This window comes from Tursiops truncatus, chromosome 2 (assembly GCF_011762595.2).
Source record: "Tursiops truncatus isolate mTurTru1 chromosome 2, mTurTru1.mat.Y, whole genome shotgun sequence".
NCBI classification, from domain to species: Eukaryota; Metazoa; Chordata; class Mammalia; order Artiodactyla; family Delphinidae; genus Tursiops; species Tursiops truncatus.
The window spans coordinates 32,809,090-32,827,609 of record NC_047035.1 but is presented as its reverse complement, the minus strand read 5'-3'; the positions used below and the strand labels follow the sequence as shown (position 1 = coordinate 32,827,609).

At 49.0% G+C, this 18,520-nt stretch overlaps 1 protein-coding gene across 2 annotated transcripts in view; it reads left to right on the top strand.

The window, feature by feature from the left end:
• Positions 1 to 18,520, top strand: part of GALNT16 (polypeptide N-acetylgalactosaminyltransferase 16) — a 99,535-nt gene that overhangs the window by 63,491 nt on the left and 17,524 nt on the right. For both annotated transcript variants that reach the window (XM_033851007.2, XM_033851008.2), the window contains exons 2-8: positions 7,235 to 7,392; positions 8,966 to 9,064; positions 10,234 to 10,301; positions 10,855 to 10,920; positions 13,645 to 13,766; positions 16,511 to 16,598; positions 18,152 to 18,236. In XM_033851007.2, coding sequence (XP_033706898.1) covers positions 7,235 to 7,392; positions 8,966 to 9,064; positions 10,234 to 10,301; positions 10,855 to 10,920; positions 13,645 to 13,766; positions 16,511 to 16,598; positions 18,152 to 18,236 — 686 coding nt within the window. The remainder of the gene's footprint in view (positions 1 to 7,234; positions 7,393 to 8,965; positions 9,065 to 10,233; positions 10,302 to 10,854; positions 10,921 to 13,644; positions 13,767 to 16,510; positions 16,599 to 18,151; positions 18,237 to 18,520) is intronic.

The window sequence follows — 18,520 nt, the reverse complement described above, 5'->3', positions numbered from 1 at the left end:
CTTTTTATGGCTGAGTAATATTCCATTGTATATATGTACCACATCTTCTTTATCCATTCGTCTGTCAATGGGCATTTAGGTTGCTTCCATGACCTGGCTATTGTAAATAGTGCTGCAATGAACATTGGGGTGCATGTGTCTTTTTGAATTATGGTTTTCTCTGGGTATATGCCCAGTAGTGGGATTGCTGGGTCATATGGTAATTCTATTTTCAGTTTTTTCAGGAACCTCCATACTGTTCTCCACAGTGGCTGTATCAAATTACATTCCCACCAACAGTGCAAGAGGGTTCCCTTTTCTCCACACCCTCTCCAGCATTTGTTGTTTGTAGATTGTCTGATGATGCCCATTCTAAATGGTGTGAAGTGATACCTCAGTGTAGTTTTGATTTGCATTTCTCTAATAATTAGTGATGTTGAGCAGCTTTTCATGTGCTTCTTGGCCATCTGTATGTCTTCTTTGGAGAAATGTCTATTTAGGTCTTCTGCCCATTTTTGGATTCAGTTGTCTGTTTTGTTAATATGAGCTGCATGAGCTGTTTATATATTTTGGAGATTAATCCTTTGTCCATTGATTTGTTTGCAAATATTTTCTCCCATTCTGAGGGTTGTCTTCTCGTCTTGTTTGTAGTTTCTTTTGCTTTGCAAAAGCTTTTAAGTTTCATTAGGTCCCATTTGTTTATTTTTGTTTCCATTACTCTAGGAGCTGGGTCAAAAAAGATCTTGCTGGGATTTATGTCAAAAAGTGTTCTTCCTATGTTTTCCTCTAAGAGTTTTATAGTGTCCCGTCTTACATTTAGGTCTCTAATCCATTTTGAGTTTATTTTTCTGTATGGTGTTAGGGAGTGTTCTAATTTCATTCTTTTACATGTAGCTGTCCAGTTTTCCCAGCACCACTTATTGAAGAGAGTGTCTTTTCTCCATTGTATATCCTTGCCTTCTTTGTCATAGATTAGTTGACCGTAGATGTGTATGTTTATCTCTGGGCTTTCTATCCTGTTCCATTGACCTATATTTCTGCTTTTGTGCCAGTACCATATTGTCTTGATTACTATAGCTTTGTAGTATAGTCTGAAGTCAGGGAGTCTGATTCCTCCAGCTCCGTTTTTTTCCCTCAAGACTGCTTTGGCTATTTGGGGTCTTTTGTGTCTCCATACAAATTTCAAGATTTTTTGTTCTAGTTCTGTAAAAAATGCCATTGGTGGGCTTCCCTGGTGGTGAGTGGTTGAGAGTCTGCCTGCCGATACAGGGGATACGGGTTCGTGCCCTGGTCCGGGAAGATCCCACATGCCGCAGAGCAGCTGGGCCCGTGAGCCATGCTGCTGAGCCTGCGCATCCAGAGCCTGTGCTCCGCAATGGGAGAGGCCACAACAGTGAGAGGCCCACGTACCACAAAAAAAAAAAAAAAAAAAAAAAAAAAAAAAATGCCATTGGTAATTTGATAGGGATTGCATTGAATCTGTAGATTGCTTTCGGTAGTATAGTCATTTTCCCGGTATTGATTCTTCCTATCCAAGAACATGGTATATCTCTCCATCTGTTTGTATCATCTTTAATTTCTTTCATCAGTGTCTTATAGTTTTCTGCATACAGGTCTTTTATCTCCCTAAGTAAGTTTACTCCTAGGTATTTTATTCTTTTTGTTGCAATGCTAAATGGGAGTTTTTCCTTAATTTCTCTTTCAGATTTTTCATCATTAGTGTATAGGAATGCAAGAGATTTCTGTGCATTAATATTGTATCCTGCAACTTTACCAGATTCATTGATTAGCTCTAGTAGTTTTCTGGTGGCATCTTTAGGATTCTCTATGCATAGTATCATGTCATCTGCCAACAGTGACAGTTTAACTTCTTCTTTTCCAATTTGTATTCCTTTTATTTCGTTTTCTTCTCTGATTGCCGTGGCTAGGTCTTCCAAAACTATGTTGAATAATAGTGGTGAGAGTGGACATCCTTGTCTTGTTCCTGATCTTAGAGGAAATGCTTTCAGTTTTTCACCATTGAGAATAATGTTTGTCTTATACGGCCTTTATTATGTTGAGGTAGGTTCCCTGTATGCCCACTTTCTAGAGAATTTTTATCATAACTGGGTGTTGAATTTTGTCAAAACCTTTTTCTGCATCTATGGAGATGATCATATGGTTTTTCTTCTTCAATTTGTTAATATGGTGTATTACTTTGATTGATTTGCATCTATAGAAGAATCCTTGCATCCCTGGGATAAATCCCACTTGATCATGGTGTATGATCCTTTTAATGTGTTGTTGGATTCTGTTTGCTAGTATTTTGTTGAGGATTTTTGCATATATATTAATCAGTGATATTGGTCTGTGACTGTCTTTTTCTCTAGTATCTTTGTCCGGTTTTGGTATCAGGGTGATGGTGGCTTCATAGAATGAGTTTGGGAGTGTTCCTTCCTCTGCAATTTTTTGGAAGAGTTTGAGAAGGATGGGTGTTAGCTCTTCTCTAAATGTTTGATAGAATTCACCTGTGAAGCCATCTGGTCCTGGACTTTTGTTTGTTGGAAGATTTTAAATCACAGTTTTAATTTCATTACTTGTGATTGGTCTGTTCATATCTTCTATTTCTTCCTGGTTCAGTCTTGGAAGGTTATACCTTTCTGAAAATTTGCCCATTTCTTCCAGGTTGCCCATTTTATTGTCATCGAGTTGCTTGTAATAATCTCTTAGGATGCTTTGTAGTTCTGTGGTGTCTGTTGTAACTTCTCCTTTTTCATTTCTAATTTTCTTGATTTGAGTGCTCTCCCTCTTTTTCTTGATGAGTCTGGCTAATGGTTTATCAATTTTGTTTATCTTCTCAAAGAACCACCTTTTAGTTTTATTGATCTTTGCTATTGTTTTCTTTGTTTCTATTTCATTTATATCTGCTCTGATATTTATGATTTCTTTCCTTATGTTAACTTTGGGTTTTGTTTGTTTTTCTTTCTCTAGTTCCTTTAGGTGTAAGGTTAGATTGTTTATTTGATATTTTTCTTGTTTCTTGAGGTAGGCTTGTCTTGCTATAAACCTCCCTCTTAGAACTGCTTTTGCTGCATCCCATAGGTTTTGGATCATCCTGTTTTCATTGTCATTGGTTTCTAGGTATTTTTGGATTTCCTCTTTGATTTCTTCAGTGATCTCTTGGTTATTTAGTAACGTATTGTTTAGCCTCCATGTGTTTCTTTTTTTTACTTTTTTTTCCCTGTAATTGATTTCTAATCACATAGCATTGTGGTCAGAAAAGATGCTTGATATGATTTCAATTTTGTTAAATTTACTGAGGCTTGATTTGTGACCCAAGATGTGATCTATCCTGGAGAATGTTCCATGTGCAGTTGAGAAGAAAGTGTAATCTGCTGTTTTTGGATGGAATGTCCTATAAATATCAATTAAATCTATCTGATCTATTGTGTCATTTAAAGCTTGTGTTTCCCTATTGATTTTCTGTTTGGATGATCTGTCCATTGGTGTAAGTGAGGTGTTAAAGGTCCCCCACTATTATTCTGTTACTGTCGATTTCCTCTTTTATAGATGTTAGCAGTTGCCTTATGTATTGAGGTGCTCCTATGTTGGGTGCATATAGATTTATAATTGTTATATCTTCTTCTTGGATTGATCCCTTGTTCATTATGTAGTGTCCTTCCTTATCTCTTGTAACATTCTTTATTTTAAAGTCTGTTTTACCTGATATGAGTATTGCTACTCCAGCTTTCTTTTGATTTCCATCTGCATGGAATATCTTTTTCCATCTCCTCACTTTCAGTCTGTATGTGTCCCTAGGTCTGAAGTGGGTCTCTTGTAGACAGCATATATATGGGTGTTGTTTTTGTATCCATTCAGGGAGCCTCAGTCTTTTGGTTGGAGCACTTAATCCATTCACTTTTAAGGTTATTATTGATATGTATGTGTCTATGACCATTTTCTTAATTGTTATGGGGTTTTTTTTGTAGGTCCTTTTCTTCTCTTGTGTTTCCTACTTAGAGAAGTTCCTTTAGCATTTGTTGTAGAGCTGGTTTTGTGGTGCTGAATTCTCTTAGCTTTTGCTTGTCTGTAAAACTTTTGATTTTTCCGTAGAATCTGAATGAGATCCTTGCTGGGTAGAGCAATCTTGGTTGTAGGTTCTTCCCTTTCATCACTTTAAATATGTCATGCCATTCCCTTCTGGCTTGTAGAGTTTCTGCTGAGAAATCAGCTGTTAACCTTATGGGAGTTCCCTTGTATGTTATTTGTTGTTTTTCTCTTGCTGTTTTCAATAATTTTTCTTTGTCTTTAATTTTTGCCAATTTGATTACTATGTGTCTCGGCATGTTTCACCTTGGGTTTATCCTGTCTGGGACTCTTCTGTGCTTCCTGGACTTGGGTGGCTATTTCCTTTCCCATGTTAGAGAAGTTTTCGACTATAATCTCTTCAAATATTTTCTCAGGTCCTATCTCTCTCTCTTCTCCTTCTGGGACCCCTATAATGCAAATGTTGTTGCGTTTAATGTTGTCCCAGAGATCTCTTAGGCTGTCTTCATTTCTTTTCATTGTTTTCTCTTTATTCTGTTCCGTGGCCGTGAATTCCACCATTCTCTCTTCCAGGTCACTTATCCGTTCTTCTGCCTCAGTTATTCTGCTGTTGATTCCCTCTAGTGTGTTTTTCATTTCAGTTATTGTATTGTTCATCTCTGTTTGTTTGTTCTTTAATTCTTCTAGGTCTTTGTTAAACATGTCTTACATCTTCTCCATATTTGCCTCCATTCTTCTTCTGAGGTCCTGGATCATCTTCACTGTCATTATTCTGAATTCTTTTTCTGGAAGGTTGCCTATCTCCACTTCACTTAGTTGTTTTTCTGGGGTTGTATCTTGTTCCTTCATCTGGTACATAGCCCTCTGCCTTTTCATCTTGTCTATCTTTCTGTGAATGTGGTTTTTGTTCCACAGGCTGCAGGATTGTAGTTCTTCTTGCTTCTGCTGTCTGCCCTCTGGTGGATGAGACTATCTAAGAGGCTTGTGCAAGTTTTCTGATGCGAGGGACTGGTGGTGGGTAGAGCTGGCTGTTGCTCTGGTTGGCAGAGCTCAGTAAAACTTTAATCCATTTATTTGCTGATGGGTGGGGCTTGTTTCCCTCCCTGTTGGTTGTTTGGCCTGAGGCCACCCAACACTGGAGCCTACCTGGCTCTTTGGTGGGGCTAATGGCAGACTCTGGGAGGGCTCACGCCAAGGAGTACTTCCCAGAACTTCTGCTGCCAGTGTCCTTGTCCTCACAGTGAGACACAGCCACACCCCGCCTCTGCAGGAGACCCTCCTACACTAGCAGGTAGGTCTGGTTCAGTCTCCTATGGGGTCACTGCTCCTTCCCCTGGGTCCCAATGGGCACACTACTTTGTGTGTGCCCTCCAAGAGAGGAGCCTCTGTTTCCCCCAGTCCTGTTGAAGTCCTGCAATCAAGTCCCGCTAGGCTTCAAAGTCTGATTCTCTAGGAATTCCTCCTCCTGTTGCCGGACCCCCAGGTTGGGAAGCCTGACGTGGGGCTCAGAACCTTCACTCCAGTGGGTGGACTTCTGTGGTATAAGTGTTCTCCAGTTTGTGAGTCACCCACCCAGCAGTTATGGGATTTGATTTTATTGTGATTGCGCCCCTCCTGCTGTCTCATTGTGGCTTCTCCTTTGTCTTTGCATGTGGGGTGTCTTTTCTGGTGAGTTCCAGTGTCTTCCTGTCGATGATTGTTCAGCACTTAGTTGTGATTCTGGTGCTCTCGCATGAGGGAGTGAGAGCATGTCCTTCTACTCCACCATCTTGAACCAATCCCCTCCTTCCACTCATTCTCTCTTTCCTGCAATGGATTGCGAGTCTGTGGGGACCCATCTGTCCAGTCCCCGGCATGGCACCAAATAAGAATATCACAGTGCGGCAGTGCAGCTGTTGTCACCATCCTGAGTATGTGTGTGACACAGGGCTGGGCCCAGTACACATGAGGAAACCTCCCTCACTGGCTGTGACCTCAGGGAGCTCAGGGACTGGTTCCTAGGAGGCATGAACACTACAGAGAGGCAGCCCTAGGAGACAGGCACTCCCTGGAACCTTTGCATTCCTGTCCCATGAGGCTGGGAGCTAGGCTCTCAGGGGAATGTGGAGGCCCTGGGCTGCTGGTGGATCACCCAACACATCCATGTCCTCTCCACAGGTCGAGCTGTCTTCTTGGGACTGTCCCTCTAGAGACTAGGCCTGTGATGGAGTTCTCATGCAGGGATTCTGTGCCTAGACAACTCTCACCCGCCTTCCTGCTGCCCCTGTGGGCCCACAGCTGCTGCCCGGGCTGCTGGTCCAGTGGAAGGGGCGGAGTCGAGATGCACTCACCGTGGATGATATTTCCAGGCAACATCCGGCTGGCAGTGTGTTTCAGATAATGAGATGTCAGCATCCATCCACTCACCCATGCGTCTCAGATGTATCTTTCCCCAGTGACTTTCATGGGGGGACTTTGGGAGCACAAAGCAGGGTGTGGCTAAGAGGAGGGAGGCTGGGCCATGGCATCTGTCATCCATCACTCCCCAGCACTTAAAACCAGGCTGCCCGGGAGGTCTGACGTGAGCTATTTCAGCAGCAAACACAAGTCCCAGAGAAGATGCGTCACTGCCCGTGCATTTGCATCCTAGCAGCTCTGGCATTAGCCTGTGAGGGCCCACCTGACCTCACAGGTGGTTCTCTGGGCAGCATCTCGTCCCAGCGTTGGATGTTTTACTGATCAGGCACCTCCTTCATGCCTAGCCCAGTGTCAGGCCCAGGTTTATCCCTAGGAGACTGTCATTCTGCAGGTTGCTTGGTGACCTCTCAGGACACCTCATCTTGGGGGTCAGGTGCCCTCCAGGTGTCACCATCTCCATATCCAGCGAAGAGCCCTGGTCAAGAGTGTGGGCTTCAGAGTCAGAACAACCATTTTGACTCCAGAAACCTGTGACTCACTAGCTCTGACCTTGAGCTTTTTTATTAATAAGTTTATTTTTTAAGAGCAGTTTTAGGTGCACAAAATTCAGCGGGAGGTACGGAGAGTTCCCATGTACTCCCTGCCCCCACACGTGGGGGTACCGTCACGAGCCTCAGTTTCCTCATCGGTGCAATGGGGGAAATAACGATCTCCTGCTCACAGGTACAAATGAGGTAATGCAGTTGGGTCCTACCGCGTCGTAAGTGCTTACCACACAGTGGCTACTTTATCCTCTTGCCTGTGGCCCCTCTGATGCTGACCTTTGTCTCAGGTGACAGGAACACCCTCGAAAGGCTTTGATGAGAAGGCGTACCTGGCAGCCAAGCAGCTGAAGCCTGGAGAGGACCCCTACAGACAGCATGCCTTCAACCAGCTGGAGAGCGACAAGCTGAGCCCTGACCGGCCCATCCGGGACACGCGCCATTACAGGTGTGGCCTCCATTGTGCCGGTGGAGAAAGAAAGGTGGAGGGAAGGGCCAGCACCAGTTGGCTTTTCTTTCAGTCATGTGGATTTAAGAAATGAGGAAGATTTCCTCAGACTCGGTCCAGCTCTTGAGACATTCAAACCCTTACCATCTGTCGTTTTCCTGACTCATCTTTATTTCATTGACCTCCTGAGAGCCTGAGAGGTCCAAGGAGACTTCCCAGCGAGGCCAGAGAGGCCCCTATATACCTCAGGCTGGAATCCCAGCAAGAGTGACCTGCCAGGGGACCACGGGGAGGTCTGAAGGGGGTAGGCTAGCCTGGCGTTCTTGGTGCCCGTCTGGTGATGTCTGAGGTGAAGGGGGGCCGCCAGCCCTGCCTGCACTGTGCAAACAGTAGAGTGCTGTGCGCCGCCCCACTGGTATCCCTGTCCTTCCTCTCTTCCTGCCCCACTGCTGCCACTTCCTCGGCAACTCCCAGAAATGCTCGGCAGTCTTTTGCTTTTTGTTCTCCCAGAGTGGTAGGTGGGAGAGGCCCTAGACCAGGATCAAGGACACCTTCCATGCTGATCCCAGCTCGGACTCTGCTCCGTGTGAGCGGGCAAGTCATCAGCCCCCTCCCTCGTTCAGGCCCTTGTAGTGTCCCGTCTGGAGGATACGAGTCTCCACCTTCAATCTCTCCTCTTGCCATAATGAAAAAACAGTCACCGCTGGAATAGTCAGAGAGCAATTGTAATAAAGAAGATTGCCATGAAAACTAGCACTGCGGCTGCCTTCCCGCTGCGGCCCCAGGAGCACCAATAAATGCATTCACAGAAGCAGTCGCAGAACCGACAAGGATGAAGCCTGGCAGGGATGGATCATTTTAATTCCCTTTTCTGAGCATGGGGAAGCCAATGGGCCCAAAATGTGGTGTCTGGAGAAGGCAGAGCGCAGAGCTGCTGGGCGAGGGAGTGAGGTAGGGGGAAGTGGTTTGGTGTCTCCTCAGAGACTCGGTTTCCCCTAGGTGTCCCAGGGCCCGTGGGAAGAGTGGGACTGCTCCCCTGCCTGGTGTCACCACGTGGCTGTTAACGGTGTCAGCGAGAGGGAGGAATTCACGGGAGGGCAGGATGGGAACGATTCCTCTCCAGATCCCACCAGATGTCAGGAGCTGCTACATCCGAAGGAAGAAGCTACAGCGTGTCAGAGACAAAGAGAGGCCATTTTCCTTCTTCTCCCCTCCACCATTCTGTCTCTCTTGGCTGCCCCATCGGGCAGGGAGTTCTGTCTGTTGGTCCAGGGCTTGATCCTGGGGCCTGTGTGGTGCCTATACACGTCGATCCCTCCTCAACACTTCAGTGACTGTGGGGCTCCGAGTGCTCTAGGTCTTTTGTAAAGAGCATCCAGGCCTGGGAAGGTCCCCCAACCCGTGCTTCCCTCCAAGGACTCCAGGCTGGGCGGCCTGAGTGGGGTGAGCATGGGTGTGGAGGCCCAGGGCCCACGCCTGGCTTCAGGGCGCAGCAGGCCGGCCAAAGAGAAGCTTAAGCCTGCCCTGAGATCACTCTCCCAGCTGCCTTCTGACCTCTCTGCTCTCTTCTCAGTTGCCCATCCGTGTCCTATTCGTCGGACTTGCCGGCCACCAGCATCATCATCACCTTCCACAACGAAGCCCGCTCTACCCTCCTGCGCACAGTGAAAAGGTAAGCCCCACCTTGGACCTTTCATCTCCGCGGTGCTGTTCCCCCAGGCCTCGGGGATCTGCTGGGCCCTGGCAGGGGAGGACACTGAGACTGGGTGCTGTGGCCAGACAGCGTGAAGACCAGCGGGCACTGGCAGGGGGGGTTCTGCCCTTCTGAGAGGCTGAGGCTGGTGCATCAGGGTCAGGGAGACCCAAGAAGTCCAACTGTTAGCGAGATGCACAAACACAAGGTCAGGTTCCCAGGACTCGGGCAGAAATGCAGGGGTCAGGAGCCCAGGGCGATGGGGATGGACTTGAGGCCTCAGGTGGATGGATGCCAGCCCAGTAGGCACCTGTCAGCGATTCAGAGAGCGGTGCTCCTCCTGTTCTCCTAAGCTTGGCCCCGTGGTCAAGTCTGACTTCTACTCACCTCATTTCTTAATGAACTTAGATAAGAATAGGATTCGGGGGCTTCCCTCGTGGCGCAGTGGTTGAGAGTCCGCCTGCCGATACAGGGGACATGGGTTCGTGCCCCGGTCCGGGAAGATCCCACATGCCGCAGAGTGGCTGCGCCCATGAGCCATGGCCGCTGAGCCTGCGCGTCCAGAGCCTGTGCTCCGCAACGGGAGGGGCCACAACAGTGAGAGGCCCGCGTACTGCAAAAAAAAAAAAAAAAAAAAAAAGAATAGGATTCGGAATGGAGTACCCAGGGATTAAAGAAGTTTAGGTTTCCTTCACCAGGGCGTAAAGGAGGAGGAGGGATGGTGGGAGGGAAAGAGTTGGCAGGGGAGCTTTCTGAGAACATCCCTCCCGACCCATCAGGCCAGAAGGAGCCTCGCTAGCTTTCCAAGCAGACAGCTTCGGGGCCAGCGGGTGTTGTCCTCAGGTGGGCTTGTTAAGGCCAGGTAGCCAGGGCAACTAAGGTCCTGCCTCAACAGCTAAACTAGGGCAGTCCCTACCCCCTATCTGGGGTGGGTCCCAAGTATCTGAGGGTCCAGGCAGCAGGGTCGGCAGGGTCTTGGAGGAGCCTGAGGAACACACTGCCCCTCAGCCATTGACCAGGGCCCGGAAGGTTTGCTAGAAGCTGCCCGTGGCCAGTGTGCTGGCTTCCGAGGTGGGCGGTGGGGGAACCCACGGCAGGAAGAAGGTGGCCCCTAAATCTGGGCTCCTCTGTCCCCGTCACTCCTCCAGCGTCCTGAACAGAACTCCTGCCAGCCTGATCCAGGAGATCATTCTAGTGGATGACTTCAGTTCAGATCGTAAGTGTGCACCTTCTTTTTTTGCACCCCTTCACACCCCATTTCCCCGGAATGCCAAGGGAAGCGCTCTTGAGGTTGTTCTGGCCATCACAGGCTGACCTCTGCTCCCCACAGGGATCTTCAGTCTTTTCTAGGTGCCCTCCCTGGCTCTGCTCCCTGGTGCAAAAGGAGTGGTGTTGCTTTGATGGGACACCAGTGAGATGACATTAAAAAAAAAATTAAACTGCATCAGCAGCAGCCTTCATTACCACAACTGCCGTGTGCAGAATATTGTCCCCACAATCTAGCGCCGAGGCTGTTGGACCGGTGACAGTGCTGGCGCTCTCTGGTGCCCCCTGGCGGGTAATGCCACAAGTACAGGCAGTCCTCAGTCTGGCCGGGGAGTGGAGGACAGGGCAATCCTTTGGCCAGTGGAGATGGCCACTCTTCTCCATGCCTCGCCTTCCCCTGGGCCTGGTCTGGAGAAGCTCCTGGGAGGTTCCAGTAGTGGTCGAACCACATGTGGTCTGACGTCAATATCTGAATGAGCTTGCTTCCTTCTCTCCACCCTCAGCTGAAGACTGTCTTCTCCTGACCAGGATCACCAAGGTCAAATGCCTGCGCAACGACCGGCGGGAAGGTAAGTTCTTGGACCCTAGGTGCCACCTCAGAGCTCTTTTGATCTAGACTTCTGCACCTCCCCGCTCCCTTTTGGGGCCATGTCATACCAAGCCAGCGTGGTCCTGCTGCCTTCCTGGTGGCCAGGACCAAGGTCTGGGGAAAGACCCTCTTGCTATCTTGGGTCAGCCCCTATCACAGTATGACTTCCGGCTGCCTTCGTTGTCTCTCGTGAGAAATGGGAATAATAATAGTACCCTTTCTGTCCTGCACAGTTGTTTTAAGGATTAAATGCTTTGAGAAAACCACAGGGCAGTATAAAGCAGATGTGACCTCACTTCCAATCAAGAGGTGTTTTGGAGCACCGACTACAGCATAGGATTGTACACGGCACTCTAGGGGACACAAAAGAAGTATAAATGTGGTCCCTGCCCTCGGAGAGCTTATTATGGAGCTGAGGCTGGTTATAATTATATGGGGTAGAAAGGAGATGGAGGAGAGGGGAATGATCGGAGAGGGTGCCTGGATTGGGTGAAGGGGTTGTGAGACAGATGAATAGGGCACAAGGGAGGGCGTTCCAGGCCCAGGGACTCTGCAAGCAAAGGCATCAGTCCGGCCTGGGTACAGGAAGTACTAACAGTCTCTCCCTACGTTTCCTGCATTCTCACCCTGTAGCATTCACTCTGCCCACATTCTCATGTTCAGTCCTCATAACAGCCCATCATTCTGTTTTGAAATAAAGAAACTGGGGTTTAGGAAGGTTCAGTAATTTGCCTGGAGTGATGAATAAAGGAACCAGGATTCCACCCCGGGGCAGGGGGCCCACCCAGAGCCCAGCCTCTTAACCTCCCTCTACTTAGTCTCCCTTCCTGGGAGAATTGGGCCTGGTCAGCACGAGGAATGAGTGGGGTGAGGATAGATGATGGGAGGGGGGCATTTAGACTTGATAAAGCAGAGAACAGGGAGCCACTGAAGGTGAGAGAGGGAGAGAGACAGAAAAAGAGAGAGAGAGAGAGAGAGGAAGGAAGGAAGGAAGGAAGGAGGGAGGGAGGAAGGAGGGAGGGAGGGAGGGAGGGAGGAGGGAGGAAGGGAGGGAAGGAAGGAAGGAAGGAAGGAAGGAGGGAGGGAGGGAGGGAGGAAGGAGGGAGGGAGGGAGGGAGGAAGGAGGGAGGGGGGAGGGAGGGAGGGAAGGAAGGAGGGAGGGAGGGAGGAAAGAAAGGAAGGAGGGAGGGAGGGAGGAAGGAGGGAGGGAGGGAGGAAAGAAAGAAAGGAAGGAAGGAAGGAGGGAGGGAGGAAGGAGGGAGGGAGGGAGGAAAGAAAGGAAGGAAGGAAGGAGGGAGGGAGGAAGGAGGGAGGGAGGGAGGAAAGAAAGGAAGGAAGGAAGGAGGGAAGGAAGGAGGGAGGGAGGGAGGAAGGAGGGAGGGAGGGAAGGAAGGAGGGAGGGAGGGAGGAAGGAGGGAGGGAGGGAGGAAGGAGGGAGGGAGGGAGGAAGGAGGGAGGGAGGGAGGAAGGGAGGGAGGGAGGGAGGGAAGGAAGGAGGAGGGAGGGAGGAAAGAAAGGAAGCAGGGAGGGAGGGAGGAAGGGAGGGAGGGAGGAAGGAGGGAGGGAGGGAGGAGGGAGGGAGGGAGGGAGGAAAGAAAGGAAGGAAGGAGGGAAGGAAGGAGGGAGGAAGGGAGGAAGGAGGGAGGGAGGGAGGAAGGAGGGAGGGAGGGAGGAGGGAGGGAGGGAGGAAAGAAAGGAAGGAAGGAAGGAAGGAAGGAAGGAAGGAAGGAAAGAAAGAGATGTGATGGGTGTATTTAAGAAAGTCTAGTCAGGCCGAAGGGACCTTCAAACTGGAATGGAAGAGTCCAGAGAGAGCTCTCTCCCAAGCCCTGGGTTGCAGGTGCCTTTAGGCCTGGGAGTATGCTGTTCCCTGGGGTTTTACCCAACATAGATGTAAATTTATGATTAGGTGCTTTACAGCTCCCTATGGAGTAGAAGGACGGGGCAGTAGAGTGCCGGGCAGAGGTGTGGCCAGGGAAATCTCCCCACACCAGTGGCTGCTCTGTCAGGGGCAGGACCATCTGGGTCTCCTCCCTCCTGATCAGGCAAGTCCCCAGCTCTGACCAGGGTGCTGCCAAAAGTGAGGCCATTTTTTGACAGTTGACGAGCCTTCGACGAGACTGGGGAATGAGGTGGAAGCAGAGTAGAATCTCTGCACATGTCGGTTTCCTGGGCACCACGCACTGTCCCCAAGAGGCAGGGATTATTCTCTCTGAATCTTCTGGATAAGAAAACTAAGGCTCAGAGAGGTTAAATAATATGCTACAGTTAGTGAAGGGGCTGGCATACTAACTCCAGCTTGTCTCAGTCTAGAAGACTCTCTGCATGTCGTAGAGGATAGTGCAGCTGGAGAGGACCACCCTGAGGTTCCTGAGTGGTGGTTTCTGGCTCTCCTTTGGTACCAAACCACACTTTATGGCAACTTCTGTTCACTAAACTCTGACTGTTCATCATTGTGTCCCCAGAGTCCAGTGTCTGGCATGCAGAGGGCACTCAGAGAATAACCTTGGAGTAATGATGGTTGATGGATGGGTGAGAGAAAGAAAAAGAGGGAGGGAAGAAATCAAGAAATACAAAGTAAAGTTAAATCACAATAACTCAGGGAAACCTCAGCCTTAAGGGGCGGAGAGCCCTAAGACTTTGGGGGGACGGATGAGCAAATTGGCTCAGTCCCAGCACCATCCTTTGTCCCTTCCCATTGCAGGGCTGATCCGGTCCCGAGTTCGCGGGGCAGATGTGGCCGCAGCTGCTGTCCTCACCTTTCTGGACAGCCACTGCGAAGTGAACACCGAGTGGCTGCAGCCCATGCTGCAGCGGGTGAAGGAGGTAAGTCTGTCTGTCCCTGGGGGAGCTCTGGACGTGCCCACATGTTCTTGGCATGAGGGGGGATGATGAACGGTCTCTGGAGTTGGGCAGGCAGAGTAGGAAGCCTAAATGGTCTGCTCCCTCCTGAGTAACTTCACCTCATTGAGCTTTCTCATCTGAAAACAGGGATAATTGTAATATTTGTCTGACTGGGTTGTGGTGAGAATTAAATTGGCTGAAAGCCTGGGTGAGCCACAAAGCTCCTACTACGAATGGGTGTTGTTGTTTTCCTCCTGAGGGAGTGATGAGTGAGGGTGAGTCAGGCTGGGAAGCCTGAGAAGGAGGGAGGAGAGGATGGTGTTCTCAAGCGGGGGGGACCCTCCCATGTGCCTGCTGTTCTCTAGAATGGGGAGGATTTGGACATATGGAACATAGGATGAGGTGATTTCAACTCAACCATAAAAGGCAAATAACCCAATTTAAAAATGAGAAAAGGGCTTCCCTGGTGGCACAGTGGTTAAGAATCCACCTGCCAATGCAGAGGACACGGGTGCAAGCCCTTGTCCGGGAAGATCCCACATGCCACGGAGCAACTAAGCCCATGTGCCACAACTTCTGAGCCTGCGCTTTAGAGCTCGCGAGCCACAACCTATGAGCCCGAGTGCCACAACTACTGAAGCCTGGGCGCCTAGAGCCCATGCTCCGCAACAAGAGAAGCCACCGCATTGAGAAGCCCACGCACCGCAATGGAAAATAGACAAATGGTCAACCAGCGCATGAAAAGATGCTCAACGTTAAGTCATTAGGGAAATGCAAGTCAAAACCACAATGAGGTACCACTTGATACCTACAGGATGGTTATAATCAAAAGGATGGACAGTACAAGTGCTGGTGAGGATATAGATAAATAGGAGTCTTTATACATTGCTGGGGAGCGTGTCAAATGGTGCTGTTCTCCACTTTGGAAAACAGTCTGGCACTCCCTCAAAAGTTTAAACATAGAGTTACCATATGACCCAGCAATTCCACTGCTAGGTATATACTCAAGAGAAATGAAACATGCCCCACACAAAAACTTGTGCCTGAGTGTTCAGAGCAGTGTTATTCAGAATAGCTGAAACATGGAAACAGCAAAATGTCTATCAACCGCGAATGGATAAACAGAATGTGATGTATCCATACAGTGGAATACTGTTCAGCCATAAAAAGAATGAAGTAATGATACATGTTACAATATGGATGGACTTTGAAAACCTTATGCTAAGTGAAAGAAGCCAGTAACAAAAGCTGCATATTATATGATTCCATTTATATGAAATGTCCAGAATAAATAGATCCGTAGAAATACAAAGGGGATTAGTGGTTGTCAGGGGCTGGAGGGAGCGGGGTATGGGGAGTGACTGCTGATGGTACAGGGTTTCTTATTGGGGTGCTGAAAATGTTTTGGAATTAGAGAGTGGTGACGGTGCCACAACCTTGTGAATATACTGCAAACCACTGAATTGTACACTTTAAAATGGCGAATTTTATGGTATATCAATTATATCTAATAAAATTGTTATAAAAATGTGAATTAGGGCTTCCCTGGTGGCGCAGTGGTTGAGAGTCCGCCTGCCAATGCAGGGGACATGGGTTCGTGCCCCGGTCCGGGAAGATCCCACATGGCGCGGAGCGGCTGGGCCCATAAGCCATGGCCGCTGAGCCTGCATGTCCAGAGCCTGTGCTCTGCAACGGAAGAGGCCACAAGAGTGAGAGGCCCGCGTACTGCAAAAAAAAAAAAAAAAAAATGTGAATTAAATCTCAATACAAAAAGTCTATAAAAAGCATAAGGTGAGGCCCCCATAGAACACTGTGGGAGACCGTGGATTTTTCTCCCTGATCCGCCATGTCCCACATTTTTGTCGTCCTGAGACGGAGTGTGAACTGAGGGGCAGAGCTGGATTCCAAGTTGCAGACAAGAGGATTTTGAGGGTCAGCACAGAATGCAGAGAGAGGAGGGAGAAGAAGCTCTGTTCCATGTCCCTCCATGGAGGGAGAAAGGAAGAGAACAGACATCCTGCTGATGGAGGGCAATTAAGTTTTGCACGTGGTATATGACAGAATCCACCACCACCACTATCCCCCCACCCCTCACCCCCAGAAAAAAACCTTTAGTAAAGTTGGCATATTACCCACCAATGTTTTGGAGGTGGATTTGTGTCTGGGAGATGATGAAGGGAGCGTGAGTCTGACTTTGAAGTGGATGTGGCATGAGAGGAGTGCCACCCAGGTTACACAGAGCCTGCAGCGTCCCTGCCCTTAAGCTGCCGGTTGTCCAGGTGGGAAGACTCAACCTCAACATGTACAAAGACGGACGACAATTAGTAAAACAACAGCTCACACCAGCAACAGAAGATCCACGTCAGGCAGCATCTGATTCACTGTCCCAGGAATTGTCTGGTCTATAACTGTGAGAGCAGTTTAAAAGAGGAAGAAGTCCTCAGCCTGCAGCAGTCAGGGAGGGCTTTACTGAGGAGGTGAGATCCTGGCAGGGCTCAGCATGATGTGAGAGGAAGAGGCTGGGAGAGCGTCGTGCCCATGAGACCCAAGAGGGACCTTCCGGGAGCCTAGATGTGGTGATGCAGGACAGCTCCTGGGAGCCTAATGTGTCCTGCAGGAGGTGCTGAGTGCCCGATGCCTCGAAGAGAACTTCTTCCCAGAGCAGGCAGTTGGGCCTTTATTCACAGAGTCCCTGGCCTCACGCCATCTCATGTGTCCTCTCCTAGGATCACACCCGCGTGGTGAGCCCCATCATTGATGTCATCAGTCTGGATAATTTCGCCTACCTTGCTGCATCTGCTGACCTTCGGGGAGGTGGGTCCGGCTCCCAGGGGAGGGGCTCTAGACCTGAAAGGAGGCAGGTGAGGGCAGGCAAAAGCCCTGGCTTGGTGCTCTTCTTCCCAACTGTGCCAGAGCGTCTCACACCCCCACCTCCTTTACCTCTAGAAAACGAAAGGGGATTGTGTAGAGCCATGGGGTTGGGGACGAAGGGCCAGGGCTGGCAGTTGCAGGCTCCTGGCACAATCAGGGACAGGGCCAAGCTAGTCTCTGATCTTTCCCTCCCCCCAAACTTTGACACATCCTTCTCAAATACTGCCAGCCCCGGGGACCATTGCCACAAGTCCTGGCAGAATAACATGAAATGACTGCTGTCGTCTTGGGGGTGAGGAAGGGGGAGCCCTCAACTTTGCACGGCTTCCTAACCTGTACGTCTGGAAATGGTCTAGACCTGGCCGAATATGGTAGTTATTAGCCACATTTGGCTACTGAGCTCTTGAAATGTGACCAGTCTGAACTGAGATATGCTGTAAGAAAAAATACACACCAGGTTTTGAAGACTTAGTATGAAAGAATATAAAATATCTCATTAATAATTTTTTGTATTGATTATGAATGTGATCATCAATGATAATGATTGAAATGATGGTATTTTGGATATATTGCATTAAAAATACATTATTCAAATTAATCTCATATGTTCTTCTTACTTTTTGACATGGCTACTGGAAAAATTTAAATTGCATGTGTGCCTTGCGTCTCCGGCTTGCATTGTATTTCTTTTGGGCAGCTCTGGTCTAGACTTTAGAACTGTGCTGTCCAATACAGTAGATAATAGCCACTTCTGGCTATGTAAATATAAATTAATTAAAATTAAGTAAAATTCGAAACTCAGTTCCTAAGCTGCCCTAGCAGCATTTCAGGTGCTCAATAACCACATGTGACTAGTGTCTACCATGTTGGACAGTGCAGATATAGGACATTTCCGTCATTGCAGCAAGTTCTATTGGGCAGGCTGCTCCAGAGAACCTGTTGCCAGGAGCTAATGCGCAGAGTGGATTTCCTATTTGGGGCTCGGATTTCCAATAAATGGACACAGTTGTTAGTTAGATGTTGAGGCTGAGTGGGATTCTGAAGGGAGCCAGGCATTTCTCCTTAGGGAAATCACCTCAGGGCCTTTGCACTTGCTGTTCCCCCGACCTGGAATTCCCTTTCCCTACATGTCTGCATGGATCAGTTCTTCATTCAGGTCTCTACTCAAATGTTACCTCCTCAGAGGGCCTTTCCTGGCTACCCTTACTAGAATAGCATGGGTACCCCTCCTTTCTTTTCTTTTTGTTTTTTAGCACTTTACAACCCCAACTGACATATTATCCATTTACTGATTTATCTTTGTAAGTCTTTGTCTTACCCAGTAGATTGAAACTCCATGAGGACAGGGACCTGTCTCGTTCTGAATGAAGGAATGACTACGTGAATTGCCCAGGGCCCTCTACAAGCTGGGTTCTGATCAAGGGAGACTCTCGGGGGGGGTGGAGTGAGGGGACAAGAGCCCCCGAGCCGCATCCTCACCCTAGTCTGGCCCTTAGGATTTGACTGGAGCCTGCATTTCAAGTGGGAGCAGATCCCTCTGGAGCAGAAGATTGCCCGGACAGACCCCACCAAGCCCATAAGGTCAGGACTGCTGTGGGCTCTGGAGAGACCCCTTCCTTGCCTGAGTCAGGGGCTTTGGAGGCTCTTGGGAGGGCCACTGCAGTTGCCAGGGCTCCTAGGGGTGCACGATCCCAGGGCTAACTCTGTTCTGGGCCCGGGAGAGAGAGAGGCCAGAGGCCAGCAAGCGGGCCAGATATCCGACCCCAGTGACTCTGCAAGTGGGGGATGCTAGGGCAAATGGCCTGGGCCCTGGGGCCGTCTAGAGGGGTTCAGATCTTCCAGCTCACGTGTTGCTTCTTTCCTCT